The sequence below is a fragment of the Anopheles funestus genome, chromosome 2RL (genome assembly GCF_943734845.2).
Source record: "Anopheles funestus chromosome 2RL, idAnoFuneDA-416_04, whole genome shotgun sequence".
NCBI lineage: Eukaryota > Metazoa > Arthropoda > Insecta > Diptera > Culicidae > Anopheles > Anopheles funestus.
In genome coordinates this window covers 75,196,671-75,213,684 of record NC_064598.1, presented here as the reverse complement: position 1 = coordinate 75,213,684, position 17,014 = coordinate 75,196,671, and the positions used below count along the sequence as shown (strand labels likewise).

The following is a 17,014-nucleotide window of genomic DNA, read 5'->3' as shown; positions in this document are numbered from 1 at the left end:
GAACCTCCACCGTGTTTCACTGTTGGTATCAGATTATTTGGATTCATTTCTGTATTCTTTTTTCGCCATACCATACGCCGACCATCTGATCCAAAAATATTAAATTTACTTTCGTCTGAAAATATGACGTCATTCCAGAAGTCCTCATTCTTATTTCGATACTCTTTGGCAAATTCTAAACGTTTTTGGCGATTGATTTTATTCACCCAAAACTTCTTTCTAGCAACTCGTCCATTGTAACCATACTTTTTACAAGTATTGCGAATCGTACTGGGACATACCGTTGTTCCCCTTTGTGCCAACTCACTAGCGAGCACAGGTGCACTAGTTTTAGGGTTTTTCTTAATTTGTCGTAACACAAATCGTTCATCTTGTTCGGTTAAAGATCGTGGACGCCCGCTTCGGTGTTGGTTTTCCACTGATTTTGTTATTCCAAATCGATCAATTATAGACTGTATGGTGGAACGCGGTTTACCTACAAGTCTTGCAATCTCGTAAGATGATTTGCACTGGTTATGGAGGCGTATGATAAGACTTCTCTCAGCACAACTAGTTTCTTTGCTTTTACGACCCATGGCGACTTCCTTCTTGCTCTGGATGCAATTAAAACTCTAATAAAACGAGAAGATTTGTCATTTGTCCCATAGCAACGGAAAACCATCAAAGTATGCCCCAAAAGGAACGGCGTGTTGCCACTTAGTTACTCCAAAACCCAAGTAGACGAATACTTTTTGTGCATGTAACAAATGAAATTCTTAGTTTTGGTTCTATTATTATTATTATTTCAATATTTTATGGCCACATTTTGTGAAAAAGGTACTAATTGTTTGACCTGCTATCAAACCCCATCGATCATTTTAATGTCCCATGCCTATAACGTCCACAATTCGCCTTTTTGTGTCAAACATTCAGGTAGACGAATACTTTTTGGGTTCACTGTATTTTGAAAATGTAAACACAAATTGTGTTTTCCTTAAATTTTATTTCAAAAGTAATTATTTTAGATACCTACAAATAAAGTAAAGTTTCCTATACAGCACACACGCATAGCGCTTGATGGTGTGACTACTTGGACTGTACTTTCCCGTTGCCACTAGCAACTGACACACAAGCACTCCTGCGTCGCTGCATTCTATTTACGCCTAGCAACAGCAACCCTGCGCCGTTTCGATTCATTTGCGACCGGTTCATCACCGCCCGTGTCGACAGTTCCTTCCCCACTGACTATCTTTTGTATTCGGGCCAAAAATTTCTGTTTCAACACCTCCAGCTCAAGCTTAAGCTGAAGCAGATGTTCCTTTTCCTTCTCCCGGAACGATTCGAACTCGTTCTCGATGAACTCCATCTGGCAGCGGTTAAAGAACTCGTTGTGGTCCCTCTGTAGTGCGCAGATCGTTACCAACAGTCCGTCCATATTTTCCGCCGTTAGCTTCTTCCGCTTCTGGGTAGGTTGTGGTGGAGGTGGTGCCGGTGCTGGCGCGGATGATTGTTGTGGTGCTTTGGAACTACTGGCTGCTGCGGCTTCTTCTACAAAGGCGTATTGCAATTGAGAATAACAAAAAAAAAGCAACTCTACTGGTGGTTACTCAAAACTTACCAAACTCAAGCGCATCCTGTGAATCATACACAATCTCCTCAATCACAACTGCATCGTCATCGACCGCAAGTTCCTGCGTTTCATCGGTGACAAATTCTTCGTCTGTAAACGAAAGTGAAGAGAAAATGCTGCCATAATGCATTGCTATTGAGGTTGCTACGATGAAAATGAAACGTACCATAGTATGTCACGAACGATTCTGCCGTCGGGTTCTTCTCAAGGGTTGGTAGCCGCTGATCCACGGCGCTAAACAGTTCCTCCAGCTCTTTGAAGAATTCGCAAGGCTTTAGCTCCGATACCCACGATTTGCTTTCATTGTTTTCACGCTGCGCCATCTCCAATTTGTAGCGATCATAACCAAACTTTAGGTTTTTCCACTTGTGCTCAATCTGTCTGGCGTCCCGATTGGTGGTGTTTCCGCGCCGTTGCATTTCGTGCTCGATCTGGCGATACATTTGGCCTCTTCTGTTGTTGATGGTACCGTCCAGAAAAGGAATGCAGCACGTCCGCAGAATGTCTAGCAGTTCGAGTGTTTCCACTCGCGACCAAGCGTTCCGTTTAGACATTTTCACCAAAACACTGATGTATATTTACAGGCGAAGCAATAAACTAACCGTTCGATCGCAAATACAGCTATTCTAGAGGTTTTTCCCTAGTTACAAATAAGGACGCACTTTTGTGGCGTCTTGTTCGCTGGAAAGTTAAATGAAAACATACATGACGTACACGGAACGGACTGTCAAACTTCGGTAGACGGAACCTAGCAATTCACTGTTGTAAGGCTTTCAGTCGGCAACAGACCGGTTGACAGCAGCAATGACGGTGAAATGACGCACCGCAAACAATCGGCTAGCAAACGCAACATATTGCAATCGAATCTTCTTGCAATGCGTGTAATTTAATGCCGGCATTTTGTATCCATGTGAAGATACCTTGAAAAGCATGCTGCATTGTGCAGAAAAATGTGTTATGAAAAAGACAGGCCTGGGCTCGTGTGCAGAAATCTGCAGTTTGCAGATGCATGCATTGTTTTGTTGAAAGTTTGTGCGTGAGTCAATGAAATGATGGTTGTAGCGGCGGTGAGTGCGTGCTGCGCATCGCTAACGGAGCAATGCGAGCTCGAGGCTGGTTGGTGGGGAAGCGCACGTTCAAGTTATCGCTTCTCGGCCTAAAGGCTAAGATCAAAGTGTAGTATCTGTTCTTATCAGCTTAACATCTGATAGATCTCCCATCGGGAGACAACAAATGTTAAACTGATTTTTGGCACAGGGGAGGTTGTTCGGGGCTTGCTCCACACTTTCCGCGGGTTGGCCCGGTATTGCAGTACCGCCGGGACTGGCCCACATTATCTCAGAAACAAAAAGGTTCAAAATCGAAAAGAATCATTAATTAATTTTATTGCTCTACTTAAATCGTGAAATGAGTTGATCGAATCTTTCAGACTTTAGTTCTTTCTACCGATTCAAGTCAATTTCATTTTAGAGCTGAACTATTTTGAGTTTGATCATCGACTTATTGTACTAATTTTTCGTACGAGTCATCTGTTGATTTATCAAGCATTCCTTCGTACTTCATAGCAGTGCTAATAATGTAAACAGATAAGATTGATAACGTTATCAGTTAGCTTGTAGCTGATACTACGAAAATACTGAGGAGCTCTTTATAAATTTGGTTCGAATTGCATGCGTCACGCTGGAACGAAACAGTTTTAAATGGCGAGGAACTTCATGTTCGCTAGATAAAGATTTTATATTCTTCTACCTGGAGAAAAACGAAGCCCGGAGGTGAATAATTTTGTGTTAAAAATGGAGAGTCTATGGATGGCCTAGGCCACGAAACAAATAAACTTAAAGCTAACATTTTTGTTTAGAATGACAAAAAATAAAAATGCTTGTTTAAAATGTTTAAAATGTATGATTTAAGCAACTTTAAGTTTAAACAATTGTTTCTATTAGTTAGTTATTTATCGTCACTCTAAATACGTCCATTTACGGTACATATGCTTTATAACGCAAACGAATCTGTGTCCATCGAACATTCCATTGGTACATAGCAAAACAAATGCCGAAAAACTACTCTAATTTGCTTACCCCAAGTAAATATAGTCTGTTTAACACGTTAGAGCAGGCATGAGCAACCTGTGGCCTGCGGGCCGCACGCGGCCTTCAAGGTGGTTTTATGTGGCTCGCAAATCTAGTTTCAAACCAATAGCTCCATTATAAAACAAGTTTATAAGAACTAAAAGTGCAAAATATCCGTTTAATACAACACTCAAAAATAATTTAAAAACCTTTTTAAATGCTAATTCTGTTTTCAAGAATCCAGCAATGCGGCTAGTCCGAAACAGACCGGATAAAAGGAGCTTTACTACATTCATTATTACATCAATGTGGCCCTCCAACCAATTTTTGATGTTGAATGTGGCCCGCAGCTCTAAAAGGTTGCTCATCCCTGCGCTAGAGCATGGTAATAGCTTGTTCAATAATACATAGTTCTTTCAAATACGTTCATACCTCATTAAACTCTAATCTTTCACAAACAACGAGCATTTATCATTCGGGTTTGGCACCTGCGAAATGGTTTACGGACACATATTTCAGACAAATATTTATTGGTCCTTCACCAAATAAACGCATCCCATTTACTTACATAAACTGTCCATCATTACTTTTTCACCTGCATCATCGTGCGTCATTTAGCCGATCAGCTTTGATCGTCGGAAACTGTATTAACCGGTGTCATTTCTACACCGTCCGATAATGCGGTGGGTTCGATTCGCTTTTCCTTCGCTACCTGTTCAGCCAGTGTCAAGGCGATCGCTTTCTCGCGTCTCGATTTGATGCGAATCTTATGTCCAACGCAATCTCTATTCTCCCGGTAACATTTGCTTTTGCAGCAAGTTCGGCACAGTTGGTGTTCACATTTCATACCCTAAAAAGAGAAAAAAAGCAATGTTTGTTCAACGGATTGTCCTCATTGTTTCGTATGAGATAGGCTGTAATGCGTTCATGTACCATCGGGTTCGTACAATTCGGCGAATCATTGTGGCACAGCTCATCAAACCGTCGTCGCCGTCCGTTCGTATCGGCAATGGAAATATTCATCCGTACAATGTTTTCTACCACTTTCGACCCGTTCGCTTGCTGCTGTCCTTCTTCTTCCTCGTCTTCCTCTCCATCATCTGAATCATTGTCCTGCGTGGATTCACCTGCGGCACCACTGTTTGAGGCACGCTTCTGCGCACGGTTCTTATTTTTCGGGCGACGCTGTACACGGCGCATCTTTTTCATGCGTTTGCGTGAAATCTCGTTACCGTGTGCGTCGAAAAATTGACGCTTTTCGCGGGTCGGATCGTTCGCTAGTCGATGCGCTTCTTCGAGCTTTTGTCGATGCACTTCCGGTGGGGCACGCATGTACGGTTGACAGAGCCACGGTGGAAGGTGTAAATTATGATCCTGTTTGATCGTTTGGGGTGCTTTGCCTTCTGGCGCTTGGTCGTGTTCTTCCTCGTTTTCATCTTCACCCATCCACAGTTGCTTTCCCTCGTGGTACGGCAGATACTTTTGCTCGAGCTGGATTACGACGGAGCGGAATTCGGCCACTGAATGGCTACCGGCCAGTTTCTCCCGTAGGGCGGCATTCGATTTCAAGTGCATTCTGTCGAAGTAGATGAAAAGAAAGATTAATGCTTATGTTACTTGGGCACATGCAGTCATTATGTAAATTGAGTAAATTCACTCAACCATGCGATGACCAAAACTACTATATCATCATCCGAGCTCGCATGTAAATTTAATGGTGTTTATCTTAAAACAAGTCTATTTATTATACGTAAAATAGAGTAAAGTCACAGCTAACGATATAATACTATTTTAGATCTAATTTTGTTTCTGAGATAATGTGGGCCAGTCCCGGCGGTACTGCAATACCGGGCCAACCCGCGGAAAGTGTGGAGCAAGCCCCGAACAACCTCCCCTGTGCCAAAAATCAGTTTAACATTTGTTGTCTCCCGATGGGAGATCTATCAGATGTTAAGCTGATAAGAACAGATACTACACTTTGATCTTAGCCTTTAGGCCGAGAAGCGATAACTTGAACGTGCGCTTCCCCACCAACCAGCCTCGAGCTCGCATTGCTCCGTTAGCGATGCGCAGCACGCACTCACCGCCGCTACAACCATCATTTCATTGACTCACGCACAAACTTTCAACAAAACAATGCATGCATCTGCAAACTGCAGATTTCTGCACACGACCCCCGGCCTGTCTTTTTCATAACGCATTTTTCTGCACAATGCAACATTCTTTTCAAGGTATCTTCACATGGAAACAAAATGCCGGCATTAAATCACACGCATTGAAAGAAGATACGATTGCAATATGTTGCGTTGCAATTTCATCATATGTTGTTTGTTATGAGTCGTCTTGCTAGCTTAAATCACCAGAGCTATCAAACGCCTGTCAGTTGTCAGCATAGAGCCTTACAACAGCGAATCGATGGGTTCTGTTTGCATAGCGGTACGGACGCGCGAACAGCGGCGCACCGAATATTATGCTAACAATTTTCAAATTTTGTACCTAATGGTACGATATCTTCTAACAATGGTTTTCTGCAGTAAAATAAATTATATGAAACGCATTCATTACAATTACAGTGACAACAAATAATCAATTTCTTATTGAAAAAGAAAATACTCGACTGGTAAAATTTAAACAGGAATGTGAATTGAACAAGTACAAATTGAAGGTCAACGGAGAATATTATAAACTAGATTACTGAAAATTGCTACATTATGGATTTTAAAAGTAGTTTAAAAATGCAATGGTTTTAAAACATGTATTCTACTTACAGATGATGAAACATCTTAAACAGATGCCCCCGGATGTAGGAAATTGGTGCCGGATACTGTTCGACCAGATCCAGATACTCGTGAGCCATGCTCCAGGAGGTCGGATTCACACCCTCGAACAGGGCAGGATTGTGCAGATTGCCCTCGGCCGTCATCACCCCGTTTACGCCCGTTTCTGCGATGCACCGTTCGACGTCCTGCACTGCCATGATATTGCCGTTCGAGAAGATCGGTATGTTTAACTGCTGCCGCAGAATGCTCACGTACTTCCAGTCCGCCAATCCCGTCAGCGGCCCTTTCTGTTCGCGCGTCCGTCCATGCACGGTCAGTATCTGGGCACCGGCGTCCTGCAGCATTCGGGCGTATCGAATTGTTTTTGCCATATCCTCGAAGATGCGTATCTTGCACGTGACCGGGATGGCCAGATTACGATGCAGGGTGCTTACTGCAGCAAAGGGAAAGCAAAATACGCCACGGTACGGTTAAACATTCTTTTTAATTGCTACCGGTAAAGGAACGGAAGTTTGTGCTGATGGTGGAAATGGAAAATTCTGCGGGTAGCGCCAATTTATACACATTCAGTAATTATTACCCTCTCTCGGTTATGGAGAACGAACAACAAACAGAAATGTTTCTCCTCTTCGCAGCACCGTTGCTTTCCCCGTTACAGAATAAACTTCCTAGTTCTTCCTGGCCTTAATGAGCAACAGGACCGTCCTTCCTTACAATTCTTCCAGAAAAAGAAGAAACGGATTCATCATCGTCTTCTTTCCTTCCCCATATCACCGTCCGCCAGGGTAATATTTACTGGCCTTTTACCTTTTCCATGTTCTTTTTTTTGTCGCAATCGCATAAACAGAAGCAACAAATAATAAAAACAACCCACCCGGAATGTGAATTGTGCCCTATCCGGGTGTTGGTTTTTATCGCATCTAGGCTATTTTTACAGCAAACCCCCGGATAGGCCGTACCGGGTGGACATTTATTTAGCTCCCCATTTCCATCACTGCTCCAGGGGAAGAATATTATTTCGGGTTTAAGTTGATAAATAATGGTCCGGACTGTGTGGAATATTCCACACCGTAATCGCTTCTGGGTGAATGGCGGGGGAGCAAACAGAAAAAATCGTACTGCTCGAATGGTTGGGTGGAAAATTGCGTAATGAAAATCAAACAATCGTTACCGAAAAAAAAACCGAGGCCATAATGTAGTGTCGCCTTTTGCTTTATGGACGAGAAGGTTCAACAGTGTTTTCTGTTTGTGGAAATTTGATGAATATGAACGAGACGCAATTGAAAGCGATTTTCCCTGTTCTGCATGCTGTACATTGGTAATATGTACAAACGGCAAAAGTGGACCTTCTGGAAAGAACTGAGAAGAAGTGGAAAAAACCTTCACTCTCTTTGTAAACCTCTGTGACTAATTTACTGCTCCTAATACTTAACAAGCGTAAGGAAGAACTTAAAACGTACGTAAAACGTAAAACTTAAAATGCACTTTACGGCCCAGTAAAGCGACACCATGTAGGTAGGGGAATAATTAAAAAACTAGCTCTTATGCTTCGCTCGGCATGGTCCATTACAGCACTGTTTAGTTGCAACAAGTGTGCTGTGGCAACAAAATGTGAATTAGTCCCTTTTGTTTTTATCACAGACTTTTTGTTCCAGTTTCTTGCACAGATACCAAATTATTGCTTTTCAACGAAACTCTGCAGGAGATGAAAACTGCAATTACTGGAAATTAATTGTCCGGTTCTTCTAACTGAATTTAGCAATATGAACAGCTCTGACATCTTATCAGTTCATAAGATAGAATTAGTCCACATAAAGGATAGTGTGATAGCGAAGAATTAATTAATTGTTTAGTCCATCGTTGCACCTTGTAATAAGACTTAAAGGAGACCATTAGAATATAAATTCGAAGTAGAAATTGGTGAAACGTTTTAAAGTTTTGACTTAACTTTTAACATAACTTAATTACTTAACCTCCGTAACTTCTGATAAATAATTTAATTTAAAAAAAGAAAATTCTAAGCGACACTGCTTATTAGAAAGGCTTTCAAGTAAGTAATACTTATCACTCGCCCGATGTTCTCAATCAAATGTAATGTTCCCTCATTTAAAGTAGGAGCATATTTCTCCTCATATCTTTCATAATGTTTATCTTCTGTGATGCAACACAAAACCACAAGTTCTAGTAATAGGTTTCTTAGTGCATTGTCATATTGCAGAACTTCCCCAAAATACATACCTATCTCTCGCAGCAGGTCCCACTCGTCCTGCAGAAAGGCACCATAGTGACCCCGCTTAGCGATGGCCTGCGGACAGCCGAGGTTAATATCGATCGCATCACAGTGATCCTGTGCGAGCAGGCCCGCTTCTAGCAGTACCTTCGGATCGTTACCGCAGAACTAAAAGTAAAGCAGAAAACAACAAACAGTGTAAATGTAAATGTAAGAAAACCGGTACAAACGGATGCGGAAATGCGGTACCGGCATGATGGATGCTACTGTATATTGGTGTCTGTGGTGCACGTACTGGTGCATGTAATTAAATGTCAACGTTTTAATTAACCGTGCTACCATCCGTGCGTTTCATTTCTTTCCGTACGCGAAGGAAACCACCAGCCTCCAGCAGAAAACAATGCACACGGTTTTTGTTGATTCTCCTGACTCGTCGCACTGTCGCTTCTGCCTACCATACGTACCTGTATAATCAGTGGCCGATCTTCCGGACAGGTTTGTAGCGAATCTTTCCGATACTTGGGATCCTTCGTGAAGCAGCTGCTGTGGAACATGGGCGAATAGCAGAGCTGTGCACCGTGTCGTCGGCTGAGCAAACGCCAGGCCAACTCACTGGCGTCCACCATCGGTGCCACCACGTACCGTGGTGAGTGAAGAATTTTCTCGTAAAATTCAAACCCGCCCAGCTTGCGGGTTGGTTGGGCTGCTCCGGCAAGACTGGTGGTCGCGATACTGTCCATTGCAGTAGTTGATTGGTCCTGGCTAGTGGCTGGTTCTGCCGGTGTTACTACGTTACTGTCGTTACTTGTTACCATCGCTACTGGTCGTTGTTTTTTTTTGTCTATTTAAAGCTGTTTAGATGATCCGACTAAGAGTCCGTTTAATTTCACCGTGCTCAGTATTGATGTAGGTCTTCCAGCCGAAAAGAAGTCCTAAAATTAGAAGAAAAGAGAAAAAGGTACATTAAAATATTCGCCAAGGAAAAGCATCGTTCTGCATGACGAGGGTTTAATTAAAACTGACTGATGACAAACGGGTGTGTTTTGCGTAAAATTGTGAAGAACTTCTCTCGCTCTCTCGCCACTTTGGACATCCACTTTAGATTTTGGATCCGGTGCGAAAAACCCGTAGCTTACAATAACTAATTTTTAACCCTTAATTCCATCGAATACCATTAATTTTAGCAAATCAATCGCAACTCTTCTCTCGGGGCGAACTAGTGGCCGGAATATTTTGTTGAACACTTTCAGCATCTTTCCACCACCACATCACACGTGTCGGGCGGATATCGTGTCGAATCTCTTTGGGTATGCATAACGGCACGACTTTCCGGCATGGGATCAACCACATACCACACCCACCATGGTAGGTCATCGAACGAACTGTACCGGTTGGTTCGGTTGGCAAAAGCTTTCTTTTCACGCACAAAGGTTCTGCTAGGTGGCTGGTACGCGTCGTCGCCTGAAGCGACATAATCCCCGTTCCAACACTTTCTGCACCGGAAAAGGATGAGATTATTTTCTTAACCCACGCGTCTCGCAAACCCTTTCCCTACCTTTAGCACCAACCGTTTATCGCACCATCGCACATAAAACTGGCCTTGAAGCTGGGTTTGTGCGAGTCCGAGTGTATCAGTGCGAGATCCGAATCGGATGAAAGCGTTAGCCGGTGTGTTTATGCGTTCGGTCGGTCGGATGTGCTATTGTGTTGTGTTGGAGCTAAGAAATTACATCCTTTCATCACATCACAGTTCCGGGGGCTAGGGGAAAATAAGGGGTTTGCTGCTGCTGGGTGGTGGTGGTGGTCCGGAACAGGAGCCACTGCGACAGGGCTTCACCCGAAGGTGTCAGGTTTATCTGTATCATCTAGACCAGGGTGTTTGAAATGTTCGGTTTCTTCTTTCATCCGGTCTAGCGTCTTGCGTTCATTTTTCCACCATCCTTAAACACCCCGCAGGGAGGGCCAAGGATCGGTTTCCGCTTTCCAGCTGGAGCTTTGATCGACACGATGGACGAATAGAACGCCCGGCCGCGTACGGATGGAAAAAAAAGGTTAAATTAATCCACAAGCGTTACGGGCGCTCGAGCAGGAAATGTTTTCTATGGTGTGGTTTTTCTTCTGTCTGCAAAAAGATGTGGCCCCGATGAATGTGGCAGTGGCGAAAAAAAAAGGTTACGAATCTGTTAGCGCAAAACTTGGCCAACGCCGGGTTTGCGTGAGGTATTATGAGCATACTGAATGAATTATGATCGAACCAGGCCACTGTTAACTGGATTATTTTACGCCGTGGTACAACAGTGCGCAGCTAGGAAGGATGAACCAAGGCTAATGGAGATAATTTTTGAATAATGGATTTACATTTAAATTGACGTAATGGTGCAGTTAGCTGGTAAGCAAGCAAGAAAAAAAAACGACACTCATTATGACAGACTGCTAACGATCCTTGCACATCTCTTTATCGCTTTGTGCCTCGCAAATCTACCTTAACTAATTATATGTCTTGAAAACAGTAATTAAAATACACTTAATGAGCCCTTTTTGAATTATGTGAGCTTTGAGATATTTGTCTTGTTTTGTTTTACTAAAAGGACGAAATGACAAAAATTATATTATATTATTTTTATTAACTCTATATATTTTACGGAACTGAGTGGGTATTCCTAAATAAACGGAGCCTGAAAGCATGCAAAGATAATTCTTTTTGATTCTTTTTGATTTGAAGGAAAATTTAAAAAAACTTTAAAAAAATGTTTACAACCCAACAAGAATAAATCCAACCAATAGATTTTAGCCTGAAAGCGCCTAAAATGCTGCAATGCGCTTTATAAATTTAACTTTTTATCATTTTTTAACAGTTTATTTCTCTCTTTCGCGACTGTTATTACTCTTTCCGGATGATCAATTGTGTTTCTAACATTGCAGCTTTCATGCTCAATTTTGCTGCTGGTTTTTTTCTATGTTGCACAAACAATATTTTCGAATAACCAATGCGGTACTAAAAGGAATTCCCAAACTAATTTAAACTCAAGCCGCTTTGCCAATGGTTCAGCAGCTGGCAGCACTTCCTTCGACATGCTGTGTTGTAGTTTGTGTACTTTGTTTCTCTTCCTCGCAAAATAAAAAACCCCCCGAAAGGTCATCGGAACTAAATCCTATCAGGACCTTCGCCAGGGTGCCTTAATTTGGCCATCGAATGATTGGCCATGTGCCAAAAAGTTTGAAGCTACCAGCGGTCGAGGTCACAACCGTGCTTGGTATCTCTTTCTCACTCGCTGCAGTGCTCATTAGTGTGTACGTCATTCGATACAATGGCGCAGTATGTCTGGCTTCGGAACTAACTGTGCCACTGTGCCGCAAAATGGGAAATGAAATATAAGTACACACATTCTCGTGCGACATGTGCGTGTAATGTTTCTCCATCGAGTGCCTTTTGTCTTGTGTGGAAAGAATGCGCCACAAAACCATAAACCGCACATGCTTCCGATTCGTAGAAGTATTGCAAGCCATTCGAAACGGTTCTTAAATCATTGTTCACTACTAAACTGTTTGCCGCATCGCAAGTCATCAGAAAAATCCCAACCACGAGTATGTGTAACTGGGTGCTTCTTTGCAAATGGTTATACGTCAAGAAGCTCAACCAAGAGGAAGCGAGTTTCGTGTCTTTTTATTGTCAAGATTGGATTTATTACGTTAATTTTTGCACACCTCTTTGATGGCAACGCTGGTGGCGCAAACTTTTTTGAATTTTGAACTGAATGTGGAATGGTACTGGGGGTATGCATAAGGCAAAAACTTAGTGCCGAGTAAATCATTAGCAGATGCGAGCGCTTTGTCTTGAGTTGGACAAGTTGGAGCAGAGATCAGCACTCTTTGTTTTGATGATTATCGCACTTTGTGAACTTCTTTAGAGCTGTTTTAGAGCCTTGTGGATAAAAGGTAGGTAGGCACATTCGAATAGAACCTTTTTGTAATAATTTTCTAAAGAATATTTACATAACCTATTAAAGTATAGTAAAATCTGAAAAACTCTACAAAGGACCATGAATTAAAGGTCAACAGAAATGAGTATGTAATGTCTCTCAAAAGGGATACACCGTTAAAAACCCGTTTCTTTGACTTTGAGTAAAATTTATCATAATTTCTGTAACTAAAGCTTCCTCCATCAACCGGAAGAGAGCACGTTGATTATGATTCTTAACTCCCATGTACGACCCCATACATTCTTCCGGCTGCTTAAAAATGGCCAACCGACATCCAACAAAGAAGCAAAAAAAAAAAAAAATACTTTACGATAGGAAATTTGGAATGAATACAAATTATGACGCAACTTTTCTTCCGCTTGTGTTTGCCAAGTCGTTGCACGACGTACGACATACTGATGGGCCTTTTTATTTAACATGCCCTTGCGATCTCACCAGGCACGTGGGACCACACGGAGGAATGAACGGCGTTAGGGGCGAGCCGATTGTCGTTAGGAATGCTAAATGAAGGTGCGTCCAGCAGCAGCATTTTCGCCCTCCCAAAACCCAATCATCACTAGCGCAACGCTCCCAGTCGGCGTGAGGAAAATTCTCATGGGAAATCTTTACCAAGCGAATTTTCCTCCTTTTTAGCGTACAAAACCCTCTAAGCGAGGAAATATGATGATGTGCTGCAGGGAGAAAATGCTGACGTTGATTGTGGCCACTCATCGTACTCGTTTTTTGTTTCCTTTTAGAAGAGATCTTCATGAGGTTAAGTTTAGTTTGGGGTTCGTCAGAAGAGCGGTTGTTGGTGACAAATGTTGAATCGAGAAAACACAATGAAAGAACGCGAACACTAACGGCAACGCAGTAAACTAAACAGTGTTTGACGCATCTCAAAATAAAACCATCGCTGACAAGAAACTAGATTGAACCGTCTATAGGCTGTGATTTGCACAAGACAAAGCAGGGAACGTTCATTCAGGCTAGATGATTTTGAAGGTTTTTATGCTCGTTGGCAAACTCGCATTGTTTATCTATCATCAAACACGGCTGGACATTTCGCGTCCGCTGAAAACGGTTCGTATTGACCATCGTCCTAGGTGTGCTTTTTCGCGATTGTTGCCTTGTCGAAGTTAAATCGAAGCTTAATGGGCATTTCTGGTTAGAGGTTAAACCATTTATGATATTCGCTAGACTGCATAATAAGTGGGAAAAATCGCACATTATCTTGTATTTTTGTAAGACATTTCCAAAAATATATTGTCAAATTTAAGATACAATCTTTTCGTAACAATACATGAAATATTGAAACACAAAATCTTTGCTAAAATTAATTAAAATTGCTAAAATTAAAATTAAATTAATGTTCTAGCCGTTAAGAAGCTAAAAAAAACAATTATGACAATTTTCCAACACAAACAAATTGTTAACAATAAAAGGGAATTTTTAAACTAAAAAAAAAAGAGTTTCAAAAATTAACTCCAATCATATATTTGAATCAATTAAAATTTCCATTCCTTTACCACTGATAATCCCACTATGCGTTGGCATGAATGAGTTTCGACACCAGTTTTTCTCTACTCGGCGATGTTGAATGGTTTTCGGACAAGCAATTTGTCCGCTATTTGTTGCTTTTTGCTGCTGTGCCGTTGAACAATTGTTTAGCACCTTTCAGTTGTATGGCACTCAACTATTTATTGACGAAACCTCAGCGCGACATGGTTGTGTTGTTTCGTGTTTTTTGCTGCAAGCAATTCAAGAGCTTTTGAGCTCTTGACATCACCAAATGAATAACGATGTTAACCGAACTGCAGAAGCGGGATGTTGCGATTTTTGTTGCTATCACTATGCCATTCAAATAATGTTCTACTTCATTTATATATAAGATTTTTTAAATTAATTTAAGAGTAAGTTTTTATCAGCTTCTTATGATATTATCTTTTCATTTCGTTCGCTAAAGCAAAATTTTACAAAACTTTCGGTACACACTAAATTCAATATCTTCAGCTAGCATCTAATAATAATCCAAATCACTAACCACAGTCCGGAAATGGTTTATGCTGCTCAAGAAAATTCAACCCGCCGACGATGATGCTGTAAGATGTATTTTCTCTTTTTTCTTAACAAACTCTCAGCTAATGGAAAGGAAATTTAATACCACGCGAATGTTAAAGCAAAAAAATGCCACCACCCTTAACCGGACCGAGAAGCGTCTAAAAATAACCCATTAAAAGGCTGCACAAACACGTAAACAGAGCGATAAGTAAAAGAAATCACAAAGCCCAACAAACTCGTTTGGCGGAAGAAGTTTTCTTTTTTTGCAAATTGTGAAGCTGCCGTTGGCTCGTGGAAGGAACAAAACAAAACCGACCAAGAGTGAAAGTGATCATGGACGGCATAATTCGAATAAGGGCATGTTAATAAGAAGAAAGCAGCAATGATAAAATACTGCAAACGAAAAAGTTTACTTACAAATCGACTGAACAATCAAGCTTGAGAGAACTAATTTTCATGCATTGATGAAATGTGTTTTTTCTTCCTTCTTTCACCGTCTCGCTTCAGAAGAAGAACAAAGGACCAGTTTTTGCTACGAATAATGAGGGCAAGCAAGTTGATCATAATTGATTTTCTAAACAAAAAACAGCTTTTTGAACTAGTGAAAAGGTGCAAATAATCTTAAGGGAAACCATAGTACGTTGCTTTGTTGAAGACATTATGGTTCATTTACAACTATTAGTTACGGATCTTTAAAATATAAATTTTAAATTTGGCGTTATCTGTTTACTATTATCTAGAGATTTTCAAATGGGCAGCCCGGTGGTGACGATGGTAGCGGCGCTGGTTTCTACATGACAGGACCTCTGACTATCTTGTTACGGATAAATAAAGTCAAGGCAAGTCAGTAATGGTAGGCCAAGACCTCTTGAGATGCCACAAAAGAAGAGATTTTAAAGCTAAAATGTTATTGAAACATTTAAGCAAATAAGCTACCAGACCAGAAGATTTCTAATAAAAATGATTAAGACAAAATCATAATTTACTTCGACAGAGGATGACTAAAGAAAATCCATACATGAGTGAGTGTAATACATGACATGAGTGAATTCCTGTATAAATTGCATAATATTAGGCGATTTGTCAAATAACGAATGCACTTCATCAATTGTACTTCAAAGTATGCAATTTTCCAAAACAAATTAATCAGATTTATGTCTTCCAAAGGCGCCTTAAGTTAGGCAATACTTAATTCATCATTTCGTCAGTCTATTAAACTTTTTGAACATGTTATGAATTCAGTTTTTCCATTACAAATTTCCCATATTGTACGACCAGTATTAGCACTAATATAATTAACGTTAAAATTGCGCTTCGTGAAGTAATTTCAAAATGTCACTCGAAACAAACGCTAACGTGGAGCTGAAACATACGGAGCAGTAGAGACAGGGCTATCGACTTCTTGACAAAAAGTGTCAATAAATCGGAAATAAAATCACTTCCAGTGAGCAAACTTTGTTCAGCTGTGGCGAACTTTACCTTCTCCATTGAGTGTGCCACCGACGAACAGAGCTTTGAAAAGCAACGCAACCGCAACCGCCATCATCAAACCGGTTCGGTTCTCCAACATGACACCGACAACACCGGAAGTTACCAATCACAAGAACCCAACTAATACGCTGGTTGATATTTTCTAATGTTGCGTGTGTGTGTGTGTCTCTCTCTGTGTTTGTATCTGTGCATGTCACTTCAACAAATGTGAACGGTTGAAAAGGACAGACGGGAGGATAAAGGGCCGTTCTCCCACCCCATCAAAAAAAAAAAAACATTTTCCGATGACCGAAACAAATATGATCAACCGCTTGTAGAAGGAAATGTCAATGTTGGTGAAACACGAGGACGGAAAGCAGGACACACAAAAACTTATTCATCAACTTTATTTCGTCAAGCACTTTTCATGTTGGATGGATCTTGTGGTACGATTTTTCTTTCTTTCTATTTACTTTTTCTATTGGAATTCATCGATAGTGACCTGCCTATTTGTTTGATGGATGAAAATTAGGTAGATTTCATATTGTTTTCTTGACACCGTACACACGTCCAATCTGTCGTCGGGCCGTGTAATGTGTCGTGTGAGATTTTCTTTTTCGATACTAAACACAAGCGAGGTTATCTTTAACTTTGGTACAATTGCAAAGTAGAAAAGCTATGACACGAACTTATCTAAATAGGATTAAGATACTGAACGGGAAGAATCTATTTCGGGAAGAGAACCCGAAATGATGGATCTGGGGAGAAAAACCCCAACAGCTAGAAAGTTTGCTGCGTCTGTGTCGTAAGGAAAGTCTGTTGAATATGCACAAACA

The 17,014-nt window shown here is 41.2% G+C and overlaps 2 protein-coding genes and 2 non-coding genes across 4 annotated transcripts in view; 1 reads left to right on the top strand and 3 right to left on the bottom strand.

Annotated features, from left to right (window-relative positions):
* Positions 1 to 939: 939 nt before the first annotated feature.
* LOC125761151 (uncharacterized) lies at positions 940 to 2,974 on the bottom strand. Its single transcript, XM_049422048.1, has 3 exons — positions 1,776 to 2,974; positions 1,598 to 1,699; positions 940 to 1,527 (listed from the first exon to the last, which is right to left on the bottom strand). Exons 1-3 carry the CDS (start codon positions 2,161 to 2,163, stop codon positions 1,133 to 1,135), a joined length of 885 nt encoding a protein of 294 aa, XP_049278005.1. The 5' UTR covers positions 2,164 to 2,974; the 3' UTR covers positions 940 to 1,132.
* LOC125766676 (U2 spliceosomal RNA) lies at positions 2,753 to 2,946 on the top strand. The gene has a single exon (XR_007418685.1). It is a non-coding gene; the product is annotated as a U2 spliceosomal RNA (small nuclear RNA).
* A 1,215-nt stretch (positions 2,975 to 4,189) lies between the features above and the next one.
* The window catches only part of LOC125761125 (tRNA-dihydrouridine(16/17) synthase [NAD(P)(+)]-like), an 81,967-nt gene continuing 69,142 nt past the window's right edge, over positions 4,190 to 17,014 (bottom strand). The window contains exons 3-7 of the mRNA XM_049421991.1: positions 9,153 to 9,620; positions 8,697 to 8,856; positions 6,447 to 6,891; positions 4,612 to 5,254; positions 4,190 to 4,528 (exon numbers count right to left, since the gene is read on the bottom strand). Of these exons, the coding sequence (XP_049277948.1) occupies positions 4,301 to 4,528; positions 4,612 to 5,254; positions 6,447 to 6,891; positions 8,697 to 8,856; positions 9,153 to 9,503 (1,827 nt within the window). The 5' untranslated portion in view covers positions 9,504 to 9,620 and the 3' untranslated portion in view covers positions 4,190 to 4,300. The remainder of the gene's footprint in view (positions 4,529 to 4,611; positions 5,255 to 6,446; positions 6,892 to 8,696; positions 8,857 to 9,152; positions 9,621 to 17,014) is intronic.
* On the bottom strand, positions 5,493 to 5,686 carry LOC125766690 (U2 spliceosomal RNA). The gene has a single exon (XR_007418699.1). It is a non-coding gene; the product is annotated as a U2 spliceosomal RNA (small nuclear RNA).